General features: G+C 46.1%; 1 protein-coding gene across 1 annotated transcript in view; it reads left to right on the plus strand.

Moving 5' to 3' along the window:
- Positions 1 to 16,873, plus strand: part of LOC143288359 (uncharacterized) — a 50,237-nt gene extending 33,364 nt beyond the window's left edge. Inside the window, 8 exon segments of the mRNA XM_076596744.1 lie at positions 1,197 to 1,436; positions 1,438 to 2,979; positions 4,427 to 4,885; positions 8,099 to 8,205; positions 10,212 to 10,362; positions 11,587 to 11,643; positions 12,832 to 12,923; positions 15,160 to 16,873. Of these exon segments, the coding sequence (XP_076452859.1) occupies positions 1,197 to 1,436; positions 1,438 to 2,979; positions 4,427 to 4,885; positions 8,099 to 8,205; positions 10,212 to 10,362; positions 11,587 to 11,643; positions 12,832 to 12,923; positions 15,160 to 15,468 (2,957 nt within the window). The 3' untranslated portion in view covers positions 15,469 to 16,873.
- The last annotated feature ends 1,612 nt before the right edge of the window (positions 16,874 to 18,485 follow it).

The following is an 18,485-nucleotide window of genomic DNA, read 5'->3' on the forward strand; positions in this document are numbered from 1 at the left end:
GAAAGGGGGCGGGGGTGGGGGGAAGATTGGGAGAATATTTGTCTGTCTATCTATCTATCTGTCTGTCTATCTATCTCTCTATCTGTCTATCTATCTATCTATCTATCTAACTATAAGCGTGTGTATATAAATACATAGATAGGTAGGTGGATAGGTGGAAAGCTATTAAAAAATGAAGAGATATATATACAAAAACAGGTAATACTGTTCATAGATAGATAGGTAGGTAGACAGGTACAAAGCTATTAACAAGGAAGAGATATACAAAAACAGATAATACTGTTCAGAGCAGTTTTGACTCTGTGTGTGTGTGTGTGTGTGTACGTGCGTGTGCATGTGTGTGTCTGTGTATATGTGTCTGTGCACATGTATGCACACATGTCTTTGTGTGTGTGTTGTTTCTGAATTATGATTTGCCTTTATTTCAAATTTTTGTAACTGCTTCTTATTTCTTTTCAGAAATGGTAATGTTCTGTCATTGATCGTGTGTGTGTGTGGGTGTGTGTGTGTGTGTGACACAGTCAGGTGGTGTGTGTATGACCCAATCAGGTGTGTACATGATTATGTGTGTGACCTGACTAGGTGTGTATGTGTGACCCAGTTAGGCATCTGTGTGACCTAAGCAGGTGGTGTGTGTGTGTGTGTGTGTGACCTAATTAGGTGTATGCAATCCAGTTATGTCTGTGAACCCATCAGGTGTGTGTGTGTGGGCGTGCGCACGCGTGAGAGAGAGAGAGAGAGAGAGAGAGAGCCCATTTAGGTATGTTTTTACCAGTCAGGTGATGTGTGTGACTTAGGTGGTGTGTGTGTGTGACACAGATAGGCAGTGTGTGTGACATGACCTAGTTAGGTATGTGAGACCCAATTTGGGTGTGTGACCCAGTCAAGTGTCTGAATAAGTTTCATGTTTCATGTGTGTGACCCAATTTTGGCATGTGTGTGACCCAGTTAAGCGACTCAATAATATACATGACCCAGTTAGGTTTGTGAGACCCATTTTGGGTGTGTGTGTGACCCAGTTAAGTGCCTCAATTAGTTACATGACCCAGTTAGGTGTGTGTGGGCTGCAACTCCCACGTTCACTCTTAGGTATACATGCAGGCTCTTACGTGTATGACCTTTTTTACCCATCCACGTAGGCAACCATACTCCATTTTTGGAGGTGTGCGTGACCCAGTTTGGGGGTGTGTGTGCAGGCCACACCACACCCAACAGCATGGACGACGAGGACTTCACGGACGGGCACGACAGCATGAGCCAGGTCAGCACCTCTGAGCAGTCAGAGAATGAGGACATCCAGGCCTTTGAGAACTACGTGCAGGAGTTCAACCGCAAAAAGGAGGCCAAGGTCACCTCGGACAGCATCGTGCTGGGCGCGCTGCCCCCGTCCTCCTCCTCCCCGGGAAGGGGCAACAACAAAGCCGGCAGGGGTGGGGTGGTGGGGAGGTCTGGGAGGGGGGGTGCCACCAAAGACCCCTCCTCCTCCACTGCTGTTGCTGCCCCCGTGGCCACGACCCCCCCAGCCGTGCACTTCCCCATCCCGCGGCCCCCAGGACCCGCCACTAGCATTCCCCCCATCCCAGCGAACGTCGTCGGTCTGGCGGCCACCTGCCGCAGTGGTGAAAGGGGGAGGACGGGGCGGCCAGGAGGATGACGATTTTGCCGATTTCAAGTCGGCAACAGATGTCGCTGCCGGCAGTGAGAGCAAAGCGGAGGAGGGTGGTGGTCAGAAGGTGAAGACAGAGCCGTCAGGGGACATGGTGCTGCTGGGGGAGGAGGACAGGTACAGCGCGCTGCGCAGCCTGACGGAGAGTCTGCCCTCGCTGTTTGAGAAGAAGGAAGAGCAGCAGCCGGCAGCGGCGGCACCAGAGTCGGAGCTGACGCAGCAGCAGCAGCAGGAGCAGCAGGTCGGTGACGACTGGGCCGACTTTGCCAGCGCTGCAGAGTCCTCCCTGGGCCCCATCCGGCCGGGCGTCACGGAGCTGTCTGTCACTGGAGGCGGTGGAGCTCTGAGGTTTGAGGGCGGTGCCTTGACAGGCTTAGGGGGTGAGGGCACCGAGGCTGACGACTGGGCTGACTTCGCTGGGGCAAAGGGCGCGCCGTCCGTTTCTCTCAGTGCTGTGACTGCTCATGACCCAGGCCCCACTCCTGCTCTCACCACCTCCACAACCACCACCACCTCTCTGTTTGGTTCGTCTGGACGTCTGGAAGAATCATCCGGGAACGTGAGTGTGCCAAGCAGTTCAGACATCCCCACGGGCATGGATTTCACTGATCGTGGCGGGCAGGTCGGCGAAGCTGGGGACGACTGGGCCGACTTTGCCTCGGCTAAACCTCACAAAGTGGGTCTGTCCGACACGCGGCCCACGGACTGGGAAAGGGGAGGGGTCCACGGCTCGGGCACCGCCCCCAACACCTTCACCGTGATCGGGACAGAGAGTGTGGTGGATGGCGGCGGAGGACTTTTCTTCTCAGAAACCCACACGACAACCACCTCCTCCTCAGAGGTCTTCACCGGCCCCGACCAGTCTGCTGCCGTGCTGACGGTGCGGAAACAGAACCTGGGGACGTCTGAGATCATGAACGTGTTCAAGGTGCGCGACGACCCGGCCACGCTGTCCAGCTATGAGCTGCCCCGACAGGCCGCCACGGAGCCTGTCTTCCACCAGCACCAACACCACCCCCACCACCCCCCAGGGGTGCACAGGACCCGCCGCTCTCGCAGCCACAGTGGGGGAGGAGGGGGTAAAGGTCATGAGAGTTCACCCGATGTGGACGACGACTTTGGCATGGGGCCCCCGCCTCTGGATAGTGTCGGGGACGAGGAGGACGAGCAGGAGTTCTCCCGCGGCTATGATCTGGATGACATAGTGCACCACCCTGTCCCCACCACCATGTACAGCCCCTTCGGCTTTGGGCACCTTGGGTCGTCGGGCTACAGCAAGTCCGCCTTCACCGCCGTCACCAAAACCTCAGCAGGTAAGAGCCTAAATGGTTTAAACTTCTTCCTCCTCTTCTTCTTCGTTCGTGGGCTGCAACTCCCACGTTCACTTGTATGTACACGAGTGGGCTTTTATATGTATGACCGTTTTTACCTCACGATGTAGGCAGCCATACTCTGTTTTCAGGGGTATGCATGCTGGGTATATTTTTGTTTCTATAACCCACCGAATGCTGTTATGGGTTACAGGATCTTTGACGTGTGTACTTGATCTTCTGCCTGCGTATGCACGCAAAGGGGGTTCACGCACTAGCAGGTCTGTACATATGTTGACCTGGGAGATCAGAAAAATCTCCACCATTTACCCACCAGCGCTGTTACCGAGATTCGAACCTGGGACTCTCAGACTGAAAGTCCAACGCTTTAACCACTTGGCTATTGCGCCCGTCACTGGTTTAAACAAATAAACATGTTATACATGTACACATTTATAGACAGCAGAGCAACAACAACCTAGCAGCTTATATCAAGCCGACTGTTTGTGATGGAATCACAGCTCTTGTCAAAGAGCTGTATATATATATATATATATATATATATATATATATATATATATATATATGTGTGTGTGTGTGTTCTGTTTTTTAACTGAAGTGTTCAGCAGTGACGGAAGAAAGAGATCCAGTGTTTTGTGGGAGAGGGGGTGTTGGTGGGTAGGGGTATGTTGGTGGTAAGGGCAAGCAGGGGGAGAGGCTGGTTTGGTTAGATGTTGGTTACTTTCATCTTTAAAAAAAAAAAAAAAAATCACCTACCCACCAAGGAGACCAAACCTTAATAATCTCTTACAAATCAGCTGCAAATCCTGTTCCAATAATACATAGTTACAGTATACTATCTTAATCTACTCCTTCCCAAAAACATGTAGTTTCAATGTGTGAAGATTATGGTTTGATCACCGCATTGGGTTTCGTGAATGTCACGCATCTGCTCCTTTTTTTTTTTTCTTTTTTTTTTTCAACAGCAGATGTGATGTAGTGTAAATGGATCTGTCTGTATGCTTTTGACACCTCCAAGAAAGTGAAAAAAGTGAAAGTGAAAAAAACTGAAAACTGTCATGTGATGCAATTTACTATTATATATATGTTACAAATGTGTGTGTGTCAAATGTGTGTGGGTGGGGGTGGGGTGGGGATACGGTGGTGATTGTGTGTGGGCGTGTGTGTGGGCGCATGCGTGGTTGATCAAAGACCAGCAACTGTATAGGTATATGTAGTATGATGATGATGATAATAATAATAATCATGATAATAATAATAATGATAAAAATAATAGTAACAGTAATAATCTTCATCATCATCATTATCATAATCATGATACTCATAATCATGACATTAATCTGAATCATAATCATGATGATACTACCACTACTGCTACTATTACTACCACTACTACTACTTCTGCTACTAATCGGTTTCCTTTTTCCAGCAGGCAGAGAGCGTCCAACAACCGCCACCGCCAACAGCAGCAACATCGGAGCGACAAACGGCCGCCCCCACAGCCTGTCGCCGGAGTGGGGCGGGGTCGGTGGGGGGGACACGGACAGCCTGTCGAACCCCCCCGCCCATCCCTCCTCCTCGTCGCTGCGCGAGGACTCCCAGTCCCTGTCCAGCCTTGACCTCCCGGCTTCCCGGATCTCGGCGGATGCCCAGCGTGACTCGGACAGCCAGTCCGTCTCCAGCATGGAATTTGGTGGTGGTGGTGGCAGCGGCGCTGTTATCATGGGCGTTGGAGGAGGAGGAGGAGGAGGAGGGGGGCGTGTGGGTCGAGGGGGAGGAGAAGAGTCCAAGTCGTTGGACAGCCTTGACCTGCGAAGCGCTGGGGTTGGGGAAGGAGGAGGAGTGGGGGAGGAAGAAGGGGACGAGGAGGAGGAGGAGGAGAATGGTGGTGAGTATTGTTTACTGGTTTCCTTTGGGGGGCAGGGGATGGGGGGGGTGTTGGTTGGGGTTTTTTTTTTGGGGGGGGGGGGGGGGCGGGGGGGTGCAGGGGGGGTGGTTTGTTTCATTTTTTTCGTGGGGAGAGGGGAGGTTGGTGATGGTGGGGTTATTGGGATTGGTGGTTGTGGTGGTAGTTGTGGATGTGTGTATGTGTGTGTGTGTGTTGGTACATGTTTGTGTGTGTGTGTGTGTGTGTGTGCGCGCGCACTGTAAGTGTGTGTGCCTGCAAATTTGCTTGTAGGTTGTACGTTGGAGTGGGTATTTATGTAGTGTGTATGTTTATGTGAATTTGAGAAACATTACAGTAAGCTCATACACAGACACATATGCACAAATGCATGCACACAAACGCACATGCACACACACACACACACACACACATGCTCCCACCTCCTCACACACACACTCACATGCTTATGCACACACATACACACACGCACGCACACACTCACATACGCATGCACGCATGCATTCCCATGCACACACATACACACACACAGGTGCATGCTTGCATGCACATCCATGTTTTTTTTTAAGAAGCAGAATCTCACATTGTCATATGATTCTGTGCAGATTGTCTGAGTATATATGCCACTACAGTATCTGACTAGAACGATAAGCACATAGAAGAGTATGACAGAGACTGTGGACAAATCACTAGGGATATATATAAATATATGACAGGTTTGTCAGATTTGTGATGTAACCAGATCATATTGATAAGCATCTGTAACTGTGTAAGTAACCAAAGCATATGATGTGTGAAGTTATCTTTGTCTGTCTGACTGTCTTAGTAACTCTTAGGTGTGTTTGTGTGTTTCTCTGTGTGTGTGTGTGCTTGTAATTATATGTGTGTGAGAGTGAACAACGGTAAAATGTTATGCGTTGCGCGTTTATGTGTGAGAGAGAGCTTGCGTGTGCTTGTGTGTGCGAGAAGGTGTGACATGTGCCCTGGTGTTTATATTGTATCGTACTTGAATACATCACATACCTGAGCGCAGGCATTCGGGACGTATTGATCAACGTCAAACAGCAACAGCAGTGCTCTGAATTATTGTAGTTTCACACATGACAGGGTCAGGGGCGGACATACATATGTATGGAGCAACAGCAGCACCAAGCACCTTTCTCTCTCTCTCTCTCTCTCTCTCACACACACACGCACGCACGCACGCACGCACGCATGCATGCATGCATGCATATATACAAGCATGCACACACACATATATACACACTCGCACACACCCACACACACACGAACACACACACACACACATGCATGCAATGATGCATATACAAGCGCACACGAACACAAACACACACACACACACACACACACAGCACAGGCACATGGCTGCAGTCAGCCTTGTCCTAACCAGCTGTTGTGGTGGGCATGCAGGCAGCAGGGGGGGGGGGGGGCTCGGGGGGGGGGGGGGGGGGGCACACATCAGTTGAAGAAAGATGGTGACTCATTGATGACTGCACTGTTTGTAGCCGGGTTGGCCTGGCATCCCCATTTACACTGCTGAGCTACAGTGTTGTGGGTTGGTGTGGGACTTCATAGCTCACATATGTGTGCTTCTTGCTCTCTTGCTGTGGGGGCTCTGTGTGTGTGTGTGTGTGTGTGTGTGTGAGGGCCTGGGCATCAAGTTTTTCTGGTTTGACGATATTATAATACAGTTGGAGCAGTTGCGATACGTATGTGTTACGTCACACAGTCGTTTCAGTGTTTCTTTTTTGAATTTTTTTTTTTTTTTTTTAATTTCTTTTTCTCTTTCTTTTAAGAATTGATCAGGGATTTAGTTTGTGTCGGGACAAAGAATATTGCTGGGTTATTTAATGAAAGAAAGGGGTAAGACAATATTCAATGGATGGAGAGTTGATGATATATATATATATATATATATAATATATATATAAGTTATAACACATGTACTGGTCTAGTAGTGAAAGGGATCAGGAAGTGTGCAGTGGAATGCATCAAGGCTTTGCCATGCCTTGTGTGTCTGTTGTTAACTAACAGTGAACACACAGCAGAACCAGAGTCAGGAAGTGTGTGCTTCGCAGGGTAATACATCCTTGTCCATTTTTTTTTTCTTTCTTTCTGTGTGACTCTGAAGGCAAGATCACTCAGTGGTTCGCTAGTTGTTGCACTTGCAGCTAGGTGTTGTTTGTTTTTTTTGGTGTGAAATATTTCCATCTTTTGAAATGATTTTTGATAGACTGGTTGGTTCGTCAGATAGCTTCATTTTCATTCAGTCTTCAGGGCAGCAGCTGTTGGTGTCATGACACGATCTTCTCAGTCAATAGCTGTGTAGAGCCAGAGGGGTAATAGTGAAGGTAAAGTATGAGAACTGAAGGGTGGCGGGGGTGAAGGGGTGGGTGGTCGATAGATTATTTTGGGGTCACAGCTTGGCCTGGAGGGCTGTATTAACAGTGGCTGAAAATCTGCAAAGGCTAAGCATTGACCTGGTATTTCTGCTTGATTACCCCCTGGCTCCCTCCACACACACACAGACACACACACAGACACACACACACACACACAGACACAGACACACACACACACACACACACACACACACACACACAGATGACCATTCACAGAGAAGTGATGGAGTGAGGAAGGCAAGATGTGTTGTTGTGGATTCACTCACAGTATCCTTGTTGTGTGATAGACAGTCGGTGAAAGACCTCCGAAACAACAGGGCACTGTTATCCTGAAGGAGTGAACGTGGAAGTTTAATTTAAAAAAATTTTTTTATTTTTTTTTATTCAAAACAAGCAGAGACAGTGAAAGTGAAAGGTGCAAGGAGTGGAATGTTGATCATGTCAGGAGACAAAGGAAAAAGAAACAACAGCAACACCACCACCAGTCACCACTTGAAAGTGTCGATAGATGGCATCAGTTGTGCACTGTGGTGCGGAGGAGGACCCCAGTACAAGTGAAGAAGAAAGGAGGCGGGGAAGTCGAAGATACTTGTAAGCTGTAGTGTGACGACGACAGGGAGGTGGGGAAGCACTCTTTAGCGGTAGCATGACGGACAGGTAGACTTAACAGCAGCAACACATACACACACACACATGCACAGAGACACACACAGACACACAATGTCGTGGCGTGGCCTGAAGCTAAAGGACAAGCTGGGTGTGTCGCTGGCAGGGTGGGGTCGCCATGGCAGCCATCCCCCGGCACCTGTCCCGCCCCCCATCATGGGCCCCGCCCCCATCCTGGGGGACCGCTACAACCTGGACGGACAGCAGGTGGAGGTCAGTCAAAAATTAATATTTATCAATAGACCGCCGGAGAGTTCCATGCTTAGTTTCAGTTTCAGTTTCTCAAGGAGGCGTGACAGCGTTCGGATAAAGCCAAAAACGCTACTCCGCATCTAGCTTGGCAGATGCCTGACAGCAGCATAACCCAACGCCGTTAGTCAGGCCTTGAGTGCATGCACATATTTGTGTACCTATCCGAGTGGATTTTTTCAACAGAATTTTGCCAGAGGACAACACTCTGGTTGCCATGGGTTCTTTTTCAGTGCGCCAAGTGCGTGCTGCACGCGGGCTTTGGTTTATATATTGATCCAGACAACTAGATGCTCAGTTCGATTTTCCACTCAAAGTTGGGAGAAACGGCGAGAGCTGGATTTGAACCCAAAACCTCAGGGACTGTGTATTGGCAGAGTGTATTAACCATTCTGCTACCTCCCTCCTAAAACTTGAAATGGCACATCACATGATCTATGCTCTCAAAGTGGGTTTGCCATCCGAAATTGCAAGCAACAAAGACGATCGAGAGCAGCAGAATTCGTGAAACAGCAAGCTTGTTTTTTTTTGTTTTTTTTACTTTTTGCTTTACATTTTGTTTTTGTTTTATTGTGTATACGGTTGCACTTCATTGTGCTGAGTTTGGTTGTGTGTGTGTGTGTGTGTGTGTGTGTGTGTGTGTGTGTAGCAATGGATGCTATCCTATCAAGTGAAGAAATGGAGGACAGCGCATGTTTGCTGCATTTGCCTATGTCGATCAGCTTTGACATTGCTTGTGATTTTTGAGTAATGGTTAGATGTGCATGGGCAAGATCCACAATGGCTGCAGAACTCTCCATCTGTCATATTTTGATTTTGATATTTAATTGTCGCTCTTCCGGCAGGAGTTAACTCTCTCCTTATCCAGACCTTGAATAAGATAATGTGTGATATCAGGAAACCTTTCTGAGTTGTTTAATTCAGTACAAGTCTTTTGAGTCTTTAGTAAACCAGCTTAACTCTCTCCATACGAACGGCGAAAGAGACGACGTTAACAGCGTTTCACCCCAAATTACCACCATCAAAATATTGCAAGCGGAAGGCTCTTATACTGAAGAGGTGAATGTTGACAAAGAATACCACAATTCTGATGACAGAAGCTAAAGGTTGGGTCATTGAGACACCCACTGGACATCCGAGGGGTCTGTGTAGAGGAGAAGAGAGGGCTGGCCGTACTGAGTGAGTTAATGTTTTGAATTGTGTAGGGTTCCATTTCCAAAGATCTGTGAATGATCCTTGTAAGCTGTAACAGACTGGGGAGTTTTTACAGCTTGCTGACAATGTTGTGCCTGTTTTACTTGAATTTATGTTTAAACCTGATTTACATCCCAGAGTTTCTGTTGATGCATAATCCTCCTTCTCCTTCATCTTTTCTTTCTTCTTCTTTCTTCTTCTCTTTTTCCTTCTCCTTCTTGTTATTCTTCTTTTCCTCCTCCTCCTGCTTTGTCTTTTTCTTCTCTCTTCTTCTTGTTCCTCTTCTTTTTTGGTTTTTTTCTTCTTTTTTTTCTTATTTTCCACAAAAAACCAAAAAAAAGCAAACAACAGCAACAACAACAACAAACACACACACACACACACACACACACACACACACACACAACAAAACAGAACAAAACAATAAAACATGTACACACACACACACACACACACACACACACACACACACACACACACACACAACAAAACAAAAAAACAAACAAAAACAAACAAACAAAAACACGCATGTACACACAAACACACACTTACACAGAGTCTAATGTCATCATCTTAGATGAACAGACTATAAATAAATAAATGAACAAATTCACACACACACACACACACACACACACACACACACACACACACACACACACACACACACACACAACAACAACAACAACAACAACAACAACAACAACACCAACCAAAAAACACCAACAAAAAACGCACATATACTTGCATCCCCACGGAGTGGTGTGACTGTTCAGGGCAGCGAGCGCTACGCCCACGAGTGGGAGCGGTGCCTGGCCAGCAGCTGCCGCCACATCAGCGGCGCCAACAACATCTTCAACACCATCAGCAGCTCCAGTGTCTGCAATGAGGTCCTCCGCTCTCCGCAGGGATCTGACTATGTGCTGGGTAATGTGTGTGGGGGAGGGGGAGGGTTGCGGGAGGGGGGTGGGCAGGGAGATTGGGTGTGTGGGTGTGTGATTCTTCATCTGTTTTAAACGTTCCCTGAGGGCTTGGACTGTGTGCTGAGTAATGGGTGTCAGTATGGAGTAGGGTGTGTGTGTGTGTGTGTGTGTGTGTTTGTTCATTCTGAAGTTTATTGTCTTTTTCACTATATCAGTATATGTGATGTGTGTGTGTGTGTGTGTGTCACTGTGTGTGTGTGTGTTTTAGGGTGTTTGTGGTGTGATACGGTGTGGCGTTTTGTGTGGTGGTGGTGGTGGTGTGTGTGTGTGACTGAAAGAGAGTGTGTTTTTGTGTTGTGTGGAATGGTGTGATCCAGTGTAATGCGTGTGTTATTCCTCATATTCTGTCTGTTGAAGCAATATTATATTGTATTGTATAACTTTTTGCCAGACAATAGATTTCTCTGTGTGAAATTTGGACTGCTCTCCCAAGGGAGAGCTCATTGCTATAGTGCAGCACCAATTTTTTTTCTGTTTTTTTTTTTTTTCTGTATGCATGTGGGTTTGTTTTGCTGTTTACAGAATTTTTACCCCCTTTTTAAATTTTTTTAAAAATTCTATCCCTTCTTTTCTGACTTTGCTGGTCCGTTCACCTTTTTTTTTTTTTCTTTTCTTTTTCTATTTTTATTGAAACAATGGAAGTCTGGATTTTTTGGTTTTTCATTGTTTATTTCAATCTTTTCTGGATATTATAATTACAAACCTGAGTGTTGCAATTTTTCCACATGTCTGACTGAAGAGGTTTCCTATATATAGAGTTATTTCATTTTTTTTTCATTAGTTATTTATTGTTTTTAGCAGGACTGATAGAGATTTACTGAATAGAGAGTTTTTCATGTTTTGTTTTGTTTTGTTTTTGTTCTGTGTTTTGTTTTTTGGGGGAGGGGGGGGAGGGATTTTTTTTTTTTTTTTTTTTCTGAGTGGTGTGTTTTTTTACATGTTAACTATTGTTCTTATTTTTGTGTTTTTGCTGAGACGTTTGTTTTTCACATGTGTGTGATAAGAGTGTATGATGATGAATGATTTGGAATACTTATACTTAGTCGTCAGAAAAGTAGAAACTTGGGTTTGGGTTGTATCATCTATTTATCATTTATTTGTGTATTGAATGAATGATTGATTGATTGACTGATGAATCTATTTTATTCATGTATTCATTATGTTGCAGGCCTGATAGAGATTTACCGAGTGGTGTGTCGCATCATGACCTCTCTCCCCACCACAGGTATGTCTGCATCCATTATTTGCATTTGTATTTGTATTTCTCTTTTTGTCACAACAGATTTCTCTGTGTGAAATTTGGGCTGCTCTCCCCAGGGAGAGCGTGTTGCTATACTACAGCGCCACCCTTTTTTCTTTTTTTTTTTTTAAATTTTGTTCTTGCGTTCAGTTTTATTTGTTTTTCCTATCGAAGAGGATTTTTTTTTCAGAATTTTGCCAGGAACAACCTTTTTGTTGCCATGGGTTCTTTTACGTGCGCTAAGTGCATGCTGCACACGGGACCTCGGTTTATCGTCTCATCCGAATGACTAGCGCCCAGACCACCACTCAAGGTCTAGTGGAGGGGGAGAAAATATCGGCGGTTGAGGCGTGATTCGAACCAGCACGCTCAGATTCTCTCGCTTCCTAGGCGGTCGCGTTACCTCTAGGCCATCACTCCACATTAACACCACCTGTCAGTTTTCCCATGTTGTAGGGAGGGATCTGACTCAAAACAGGCAGTGTTTTTTTGTTTATCTCATGAGGGCAGGGGGGTGGTAAATAAAGCAGTATTAGCTTAGTCTTCGATCCTCAATAAAGAGACTTCTATTATATATATATATATTTGAGATCATGTAGACTTCTTTTTTTTGTGACAAAGACTTCTGTTTTATGGGGGTTTTTTTACTTGTTGGTTTATGTTTCTTCACAGCTTTTTTTTTTTATAAGCCAGACTATTTTATCTTTTTCTAGATTTTTTTTTTTTTTTTTTTTTTTTAGGGCATGGTGCATGCTGTGTTTTTTTTTTTTTTTTTTTTTTTTAGGGCATGGTGCATGCTGTGTATCAAAGTTATGAATTTGGTTTACCGGTATTAAATAATTTTGTCTTAAAAGAAAAAAAAATCAAAGAAAAAAAAGCTCTTGCTCTTTATCTGTAATGGATGTTTTTATTATTATTATTATTATTGTTATTATTATTATTATTATTATTATTAGCTTTTTTTTCTTGAGGGGATGGGAGGCTTGGGCAGGGTGGGGGTGGGGGGGGGGGGAGGAGGAAATAAGAGTTAGAAGTAAGGAACAACAGCTGTGGATATGAGAATCTAAAGAAAGACGGAGGGAGGGAGAGGAAGGAGGGACTGACTCACACACACACATACATACATATGTACATGATCCTCCCCCACCCCTCCCCTCCCCTCTCCTGTTGCAGCAGTGAACTCGCCCAGCATCGAGCAGAGTCTGAAGCAGATCGACCTGGCGTGGAACAACCTCACTGCCTTCCTTGTTGGCGCCTCCCTCCTGGTAATAAACCTGCCTGCCAATTTTTTTTTTTTGGGGGGGGGGTTATTAAAAAAACAACAAACCATAAACAAAATTACAAGGAAAATCGGACATTTTCGTCATCAGGGGTGACTGGACTATGCTTAACATCCTTATTTTGTTGTGTATGTAGTGTATCTTATATTTGGTTATGTCCATTCTTGTCTATTAATGATACTATGCTGACTGTTTGCTATTGTATGTATGTGTATTTTGTTCTGCGGGTTTTTCTCCGTTGTGTTTTCTGTCATTGTCTCTTGTCCTTTGGGTTCGTCGCCTTTTTTTAAACTTTTCTGACTTCATCTTCAGAACTGCGGTTTGTTTGTTGCCGTCTTGGGCTTTATTCTTCCACCCTGCTGATATATTTCATCTTCTTTCTCTGGTTCTTCCATTGGTTGTTGCCCAGTGTCCTCTTTTGACTGTGCTGCATTGCGTGTCGTTGCTGTTGACTCCCTCCCTTCTGTTGGTGATGGTGGAGATCTTTTGCGCTCCCAACATTTTCAACAGGGAGGGGGGGGACTAGGAGCATGGCAGGAGAGAGCTTTTCAGTTCAGCCGCTGTACAGACCTGGAATTCTCTGCATGATTCTTCTTGTTGATTCCTCTGTAAGCTAGAGAAACGTGTCGATCAGTATTCAGCTGCGTGATTATTGTTGTTCATTTCTAAATGAGCTAGAGAAACGTGTTGATCAATATTCATCAGAGTTATTGTTCATTCCTCTGTAAGCTGGAGAAACATATTGATCAATATTCATCTGAGTTATTGTTATTGTTCATTCCTCTGTAAGCTGGAGAAACATATTGATCAGTATTGCTGTGTTATTATCATCATTCGTTCCCCTGTAAGTTTAGAGAAATGAATCAATTGTGATTCAGCTGCATTAATTCCTCTGTAAGCTAGAGAAAAGTGTCTATCAATATTCGGCTGCGTTAGTTCCTCTGGTAGCTAGAGAAAAGAATTGATCAATACTTAGCTGTGCTATTATCATTGTTCATTCCTCTGTAAGCTGGAGAAATGTAATATTCAGCCGTGTTATCATCATTGTTCGTTCCTCTGTAAGATAGAGAAACATATCTATCAATATTCAGCTGCATTATTATCGTTGTTACTTTGAAGTTCGGTCAACTGAGTGCACTGGTATATAAGCCGCACCCACTAACTTAAAAAAAAAAAAATTTCATTCACACATATGTGGCACTTATTACTGGTACCGGAATACATACTGATACTACGGAAAAGCTGTCAGTGCTGTAGGTTATGAAATAAACACAATCAGAAACAACACATAGAAAAGCAAGCAAAAATACTGCTAGTGCCACACACACAACAAAAAAACCACAACGGAAATAAAATCCATAATTTAGGGATAGTCACATTTATTCAACGTCGTCCTGCTCACTGAACCCACTGAAATCTTCGCCTTCAGTGTCCGAGTTGAAGAGAAACAGCACAGCTTCCTCCGCCATCTTGTCACTGACTTCAGCCTCTCTTTCACTTGATGAACATGAAGGTGGAGTTTGCTGCTGGTTTGTCGCTTGCGCTGTCGTCTGCTAGGTCGATCGCCTTCAATTTGAAGGCTGCATCATTGGTATTATGTCGTGTTTTTGGCATGATGAAGGTGTGCGCTTGAGCAGAGTAGAACTGAATGCTGATCTGAAGGCTTTAATGTTTGTGGATTTGATTTATAAAACATGAACAGTTAGCACACTAACCTGAAGCTCATCCAAAAATTCATGAACAGAAATCATGATTTTGGTGAGTTGAAGGGCAGAGCTCTAAGAATAGATGAGAGCATGACACTCCTGGGATCGTTAAAATCCACAAATAAGCCGCATTGTTGTATAAGCCACAGAGGTTGAAGCTGGGAGAAAAAGTCGCGGCTTATAGACCAAACTTTACGGTGATGTCTCTATAAGCTACAGAAACTTATCTGTCAATATTCAGCTGTGTTATTATAGTTGTTCATTTCTCAGTACGCTAGAGAAACATATCTGTCAACATCATTGTGCTTGTTATTCATTCCTCTGTAAGCTAGAAAAAACTTTATTGATCAATATTCAGCTGCGTTAATTCTTCAGTAAGCTCAAGAAAAGTATCGATCGATATTCAGCTGCATTATCATCGTTGTTCTTTCCTCTGTAAGCTAGAGAAACATATCCACCAATACTCAGCAGCGTTATTAATCGTTGTTCATTCTCTCCCCTCGTGCCGCGGCCAGCCTGACGAGGTGACGTTCAGCTTCCACCAGGCCCTGCTGAAGTCGGACAGCCCCGCCGCCCAGCTCAAGGCCTGCGGCGTGTGTCTGCTGGACGTCGACTACCGCCACCCCTCCTCCGGCTCCTACAACAACAACAACACCTCCTCCATCAACAGCATCAACAACAACAGCGGTGGTGGTGGTAGCAGTGGTGAAGACGCAGCCAAGCTGTCGTACGGGGGCCGCCAGTACCACGCCGCCTGCGCCAACTTCTGGGTGAACTGCGTCGACTCCATGCTGCCTGCCCTCAAACTGCCAGAGTTGTTGTGAGACCACCCACCCACCTGCCCACACCTTAATGGTTGAGGTGGGGAGTGGGAGGGGAGACAGGACAGGTAGGGGGAGAGGGGAAAAGCTGTGTTATAAAGGTGCCCTCAGGCTGCCAGAGTTCTTGTCAGACCACCCACCCACCACCCCTCACCTCCCAAGGGGGTGGGAGGTGTGGGGGGAGGATGGGAGGGGTAGGGGGTGGAAGAAGGTAGAGCTGTGTTAAAGGCGCCCTCAGACTTTTTGCCAGAGTTGTTGTGAAAGAAAGCAACCAACCGCCCACCCACCCCCCCACCACCACTAAGTGCGTTGGGTTATGCTGCTGGTCAGGCATCTGCTTGGCGGATGTGGTGTATGAAGTGTGTATGGATTTGTCTGATCACAGTGAAACTGAAACTGAAACCCACCACCAGGGAGGCAGGAGGAAGGGAGAGTGGGAGGGAGGGGACTGGAATGGGGGTGCTGTGTTTTAAAGGCAACGTCAGACTGCACCCCCACACTTCCCTCCACAACTTTTCAAGGTTTTCAGGACCAGTGGGAACCTTTGTCACCAATGTTTTGGGGTTTTGTTTTTTTTGTTTTGTTTTTTCTGAAACCCCACCCCCCCACCCCCACCCCCAAATCACCAGGGGGAAGGCGGGGGTGGGGTGTGTGGGAGGGAGTGATGAACGGAGGGGTTTCTGGGTGGCGCGGAGTTTGTGAGTAGGGGTGCTGTGTAAAGGACGGCGATGTATGGTGAAAGATTCTCCACTGCACCAGGAATTCATTCACTGCTCAGTCCTCTGTGAAGGACTGTGACTCTCTCAAACAAGGAGGCAAGATTACAATGGCTGTGTGATCACCGGTTTCTCTGCTGCTATGGGAATTCGTTTACGGCTTAGTCTTTCGTGAAGGACTATCGACTCTCAAACTTGGAAGCAAGACTGCCGCCTTAGGGGCTAGCTGCTTTGGGGGAAACCATCCCAATGCGGACTGTCCTAAAACCCTCTTAGACAAGAGAGTGGGGATGTTAACTTGGGCAAGACACTGTCCACTATCATCTAAACTGTAGCTCAGATAGTTCGGGAAAAGCAGTTTGCTGTTCTGATGGTCATAGTCGGGAGACTACTACTGACTATCATACATATGGGGATGGGTGGGGGTGATCAGTGGGTTGAGGGCTTGACGGAAGTGTGGAGGGTGTAAGGGAGGAGGGAGGCGGTGGAGGGTTTTCAACCTGGCCAGCTGTGATAATGATGGTACAAAAAAAAAAACCAAAAACCAAAAAAACAGAAGGGGGTGAGGGTTAAGTCAAGGTGAAGAGATGGTGACGCCGCCTTGAGAGCGGATTCCATGGGGTGGGACTGTGACTGATGACATTTTTGGGGGTGCAGGTGTGGACAGGAGAGGGGTATACTCTGATTTTTTTCTTCTTTTTTTTTCTCTATACGGAGGGTGTGTGTGGGGGTGGGTGGATGGGAGGTGTTTAAGGCAGAAAGGGGGATGGGTTGGATGTAAAGATGATGAATAAAAGTTTCAGACAACTTGGAATTTTTTTGGGGGGGAGGGGGGGGGGCGCGGGGGGGGGGGGGGGTAATAATTTTGGGGGATGATGCTGTCTGTGTGGGTTAGGGGAGGTGGGGGGTAGGGGGGTGGGAGGGGGGCTGGAGTAGGGTTGGGTGGGGCTTCATCAGGGATTTGTGTGGAGGAGGTCTATCATCGATGTCGAGTCAGAGCAGTGTGGATCCTGATCAGGAAGGAGGGAGATGGAAAGAGAGAGAGAAAGAGAGGGAGAGAGAAGAGAGAGGAGAGAGAGAGAGAGAAAGAGAGAGGGGAAGAGGTGGGAGGGTGGGGGTGAGGAGGTCTGTCGGAGTGAGCGACATTGCAGAGGTGTTTTGTTGTTGTTGTTGTTTTCTTTTCTTTTTCTTTTTTTGTTGTTGTTTTTTTGGATAAAGCCGTGGGATCTTAAAAAAATTGACAAGGATGCTTGCATGAAAAAACAACAGAGTGTGTGTTGTGGGGAGGAGGGGGGTGGGGGTGGGGGTGAAGGGTGATCAGGAAGAGAGTTTCTGGTTAGGGGTGAGTGAGTGACCTTGTTGGGGCCTGACCAAGGGTTTTTTATTTTTTATTTTATTTTTTATATTGTAGGAAATGCACTGGTGGTGGATAACTTCTGCTTGTTGAGAGCAATGTGGGGCCTGTTCAGGGGACTCTGTACACGGCATAGTTGACATTGAAGAGGCCTAATCTGGGTGTGTGTGTTTTTTTTGTTTGGTTGGGTTTTTGGGGGGGGGCTAGGGGGGGGGGCATTTTTGTGTGTGTGTTTCCTATTTTATGGGAGCAAAGAGGAGTGCTTTTCATAGAGTGACGTTTGGAATCAATCAATAGGTTTTCTGGGAGCAAACTTTGTGATGATGATGATGTTTTATTGAAGAATTTTGATGGGCATTGATGGATTTTTGTTTCTTTTGTTGTTGCTGATCAGAGTGTTTTAAAGACAGTGTGAGATGCATGTTTTGTGCATTTTGTTTCCAGTCTGTGTGTGTGTGTGTGTGTGTGTGTGTGTGTGTGTGTGTATGTCTCAGCAGGCTCCTCTTTCTTTCTTTCTTTCTTTCTTTCTTTCTGTAGTCTCCTCTGTGTGTGTGTGAGTGTGTGTGTGTGTGTGTGTGTGTGTGTGCGTGTGTGTAGAAATACTTCTCTTTATTCACTGTTTGTTTTTTGAGAAAAATAAATGGGAACCACTTCATTGCCCACCTCTGCTGTATTACAATCCATGTGAGTGTTGTGTGTGTGTGTGTCTGTGTGTGTCTGTTGTGTGTGTGTGTGTTGTGTGTGTGTGTGTGTGTGTGTCTATGTTGTGTTTGTGTGTGTGTATGTTGTGTGTGTGTATGTTTGTGTGTGAGTGTGTGTGTCTATGTTTTGTGTGTGTGTTGTGTGTGTGCGAGTGTCTGTGTTGTGTTGTGTGTGTGTGTATTGTGTGTGTATGGTGTGTGTGTGTGTGTGTGTGTTGTGTTTAAAATCCAAGTCTGTGTGTGTGTGTA

The sequence above is a fragment of the Babylonia areolata genome, chromosome 12 (assembly GCF_041734735.1).
Source record: "Babylonia areolata isolate BAREFJ2019XMU chromosome 12, ASM4173473v1, whole genome shotgun sequence".
Lineage (NCBI taxonomy): Eukaryota > Metazoa > Mollusca > Gastropoda > Neogastropoda > Buccinidae > Babylonia > Babylonia areolata.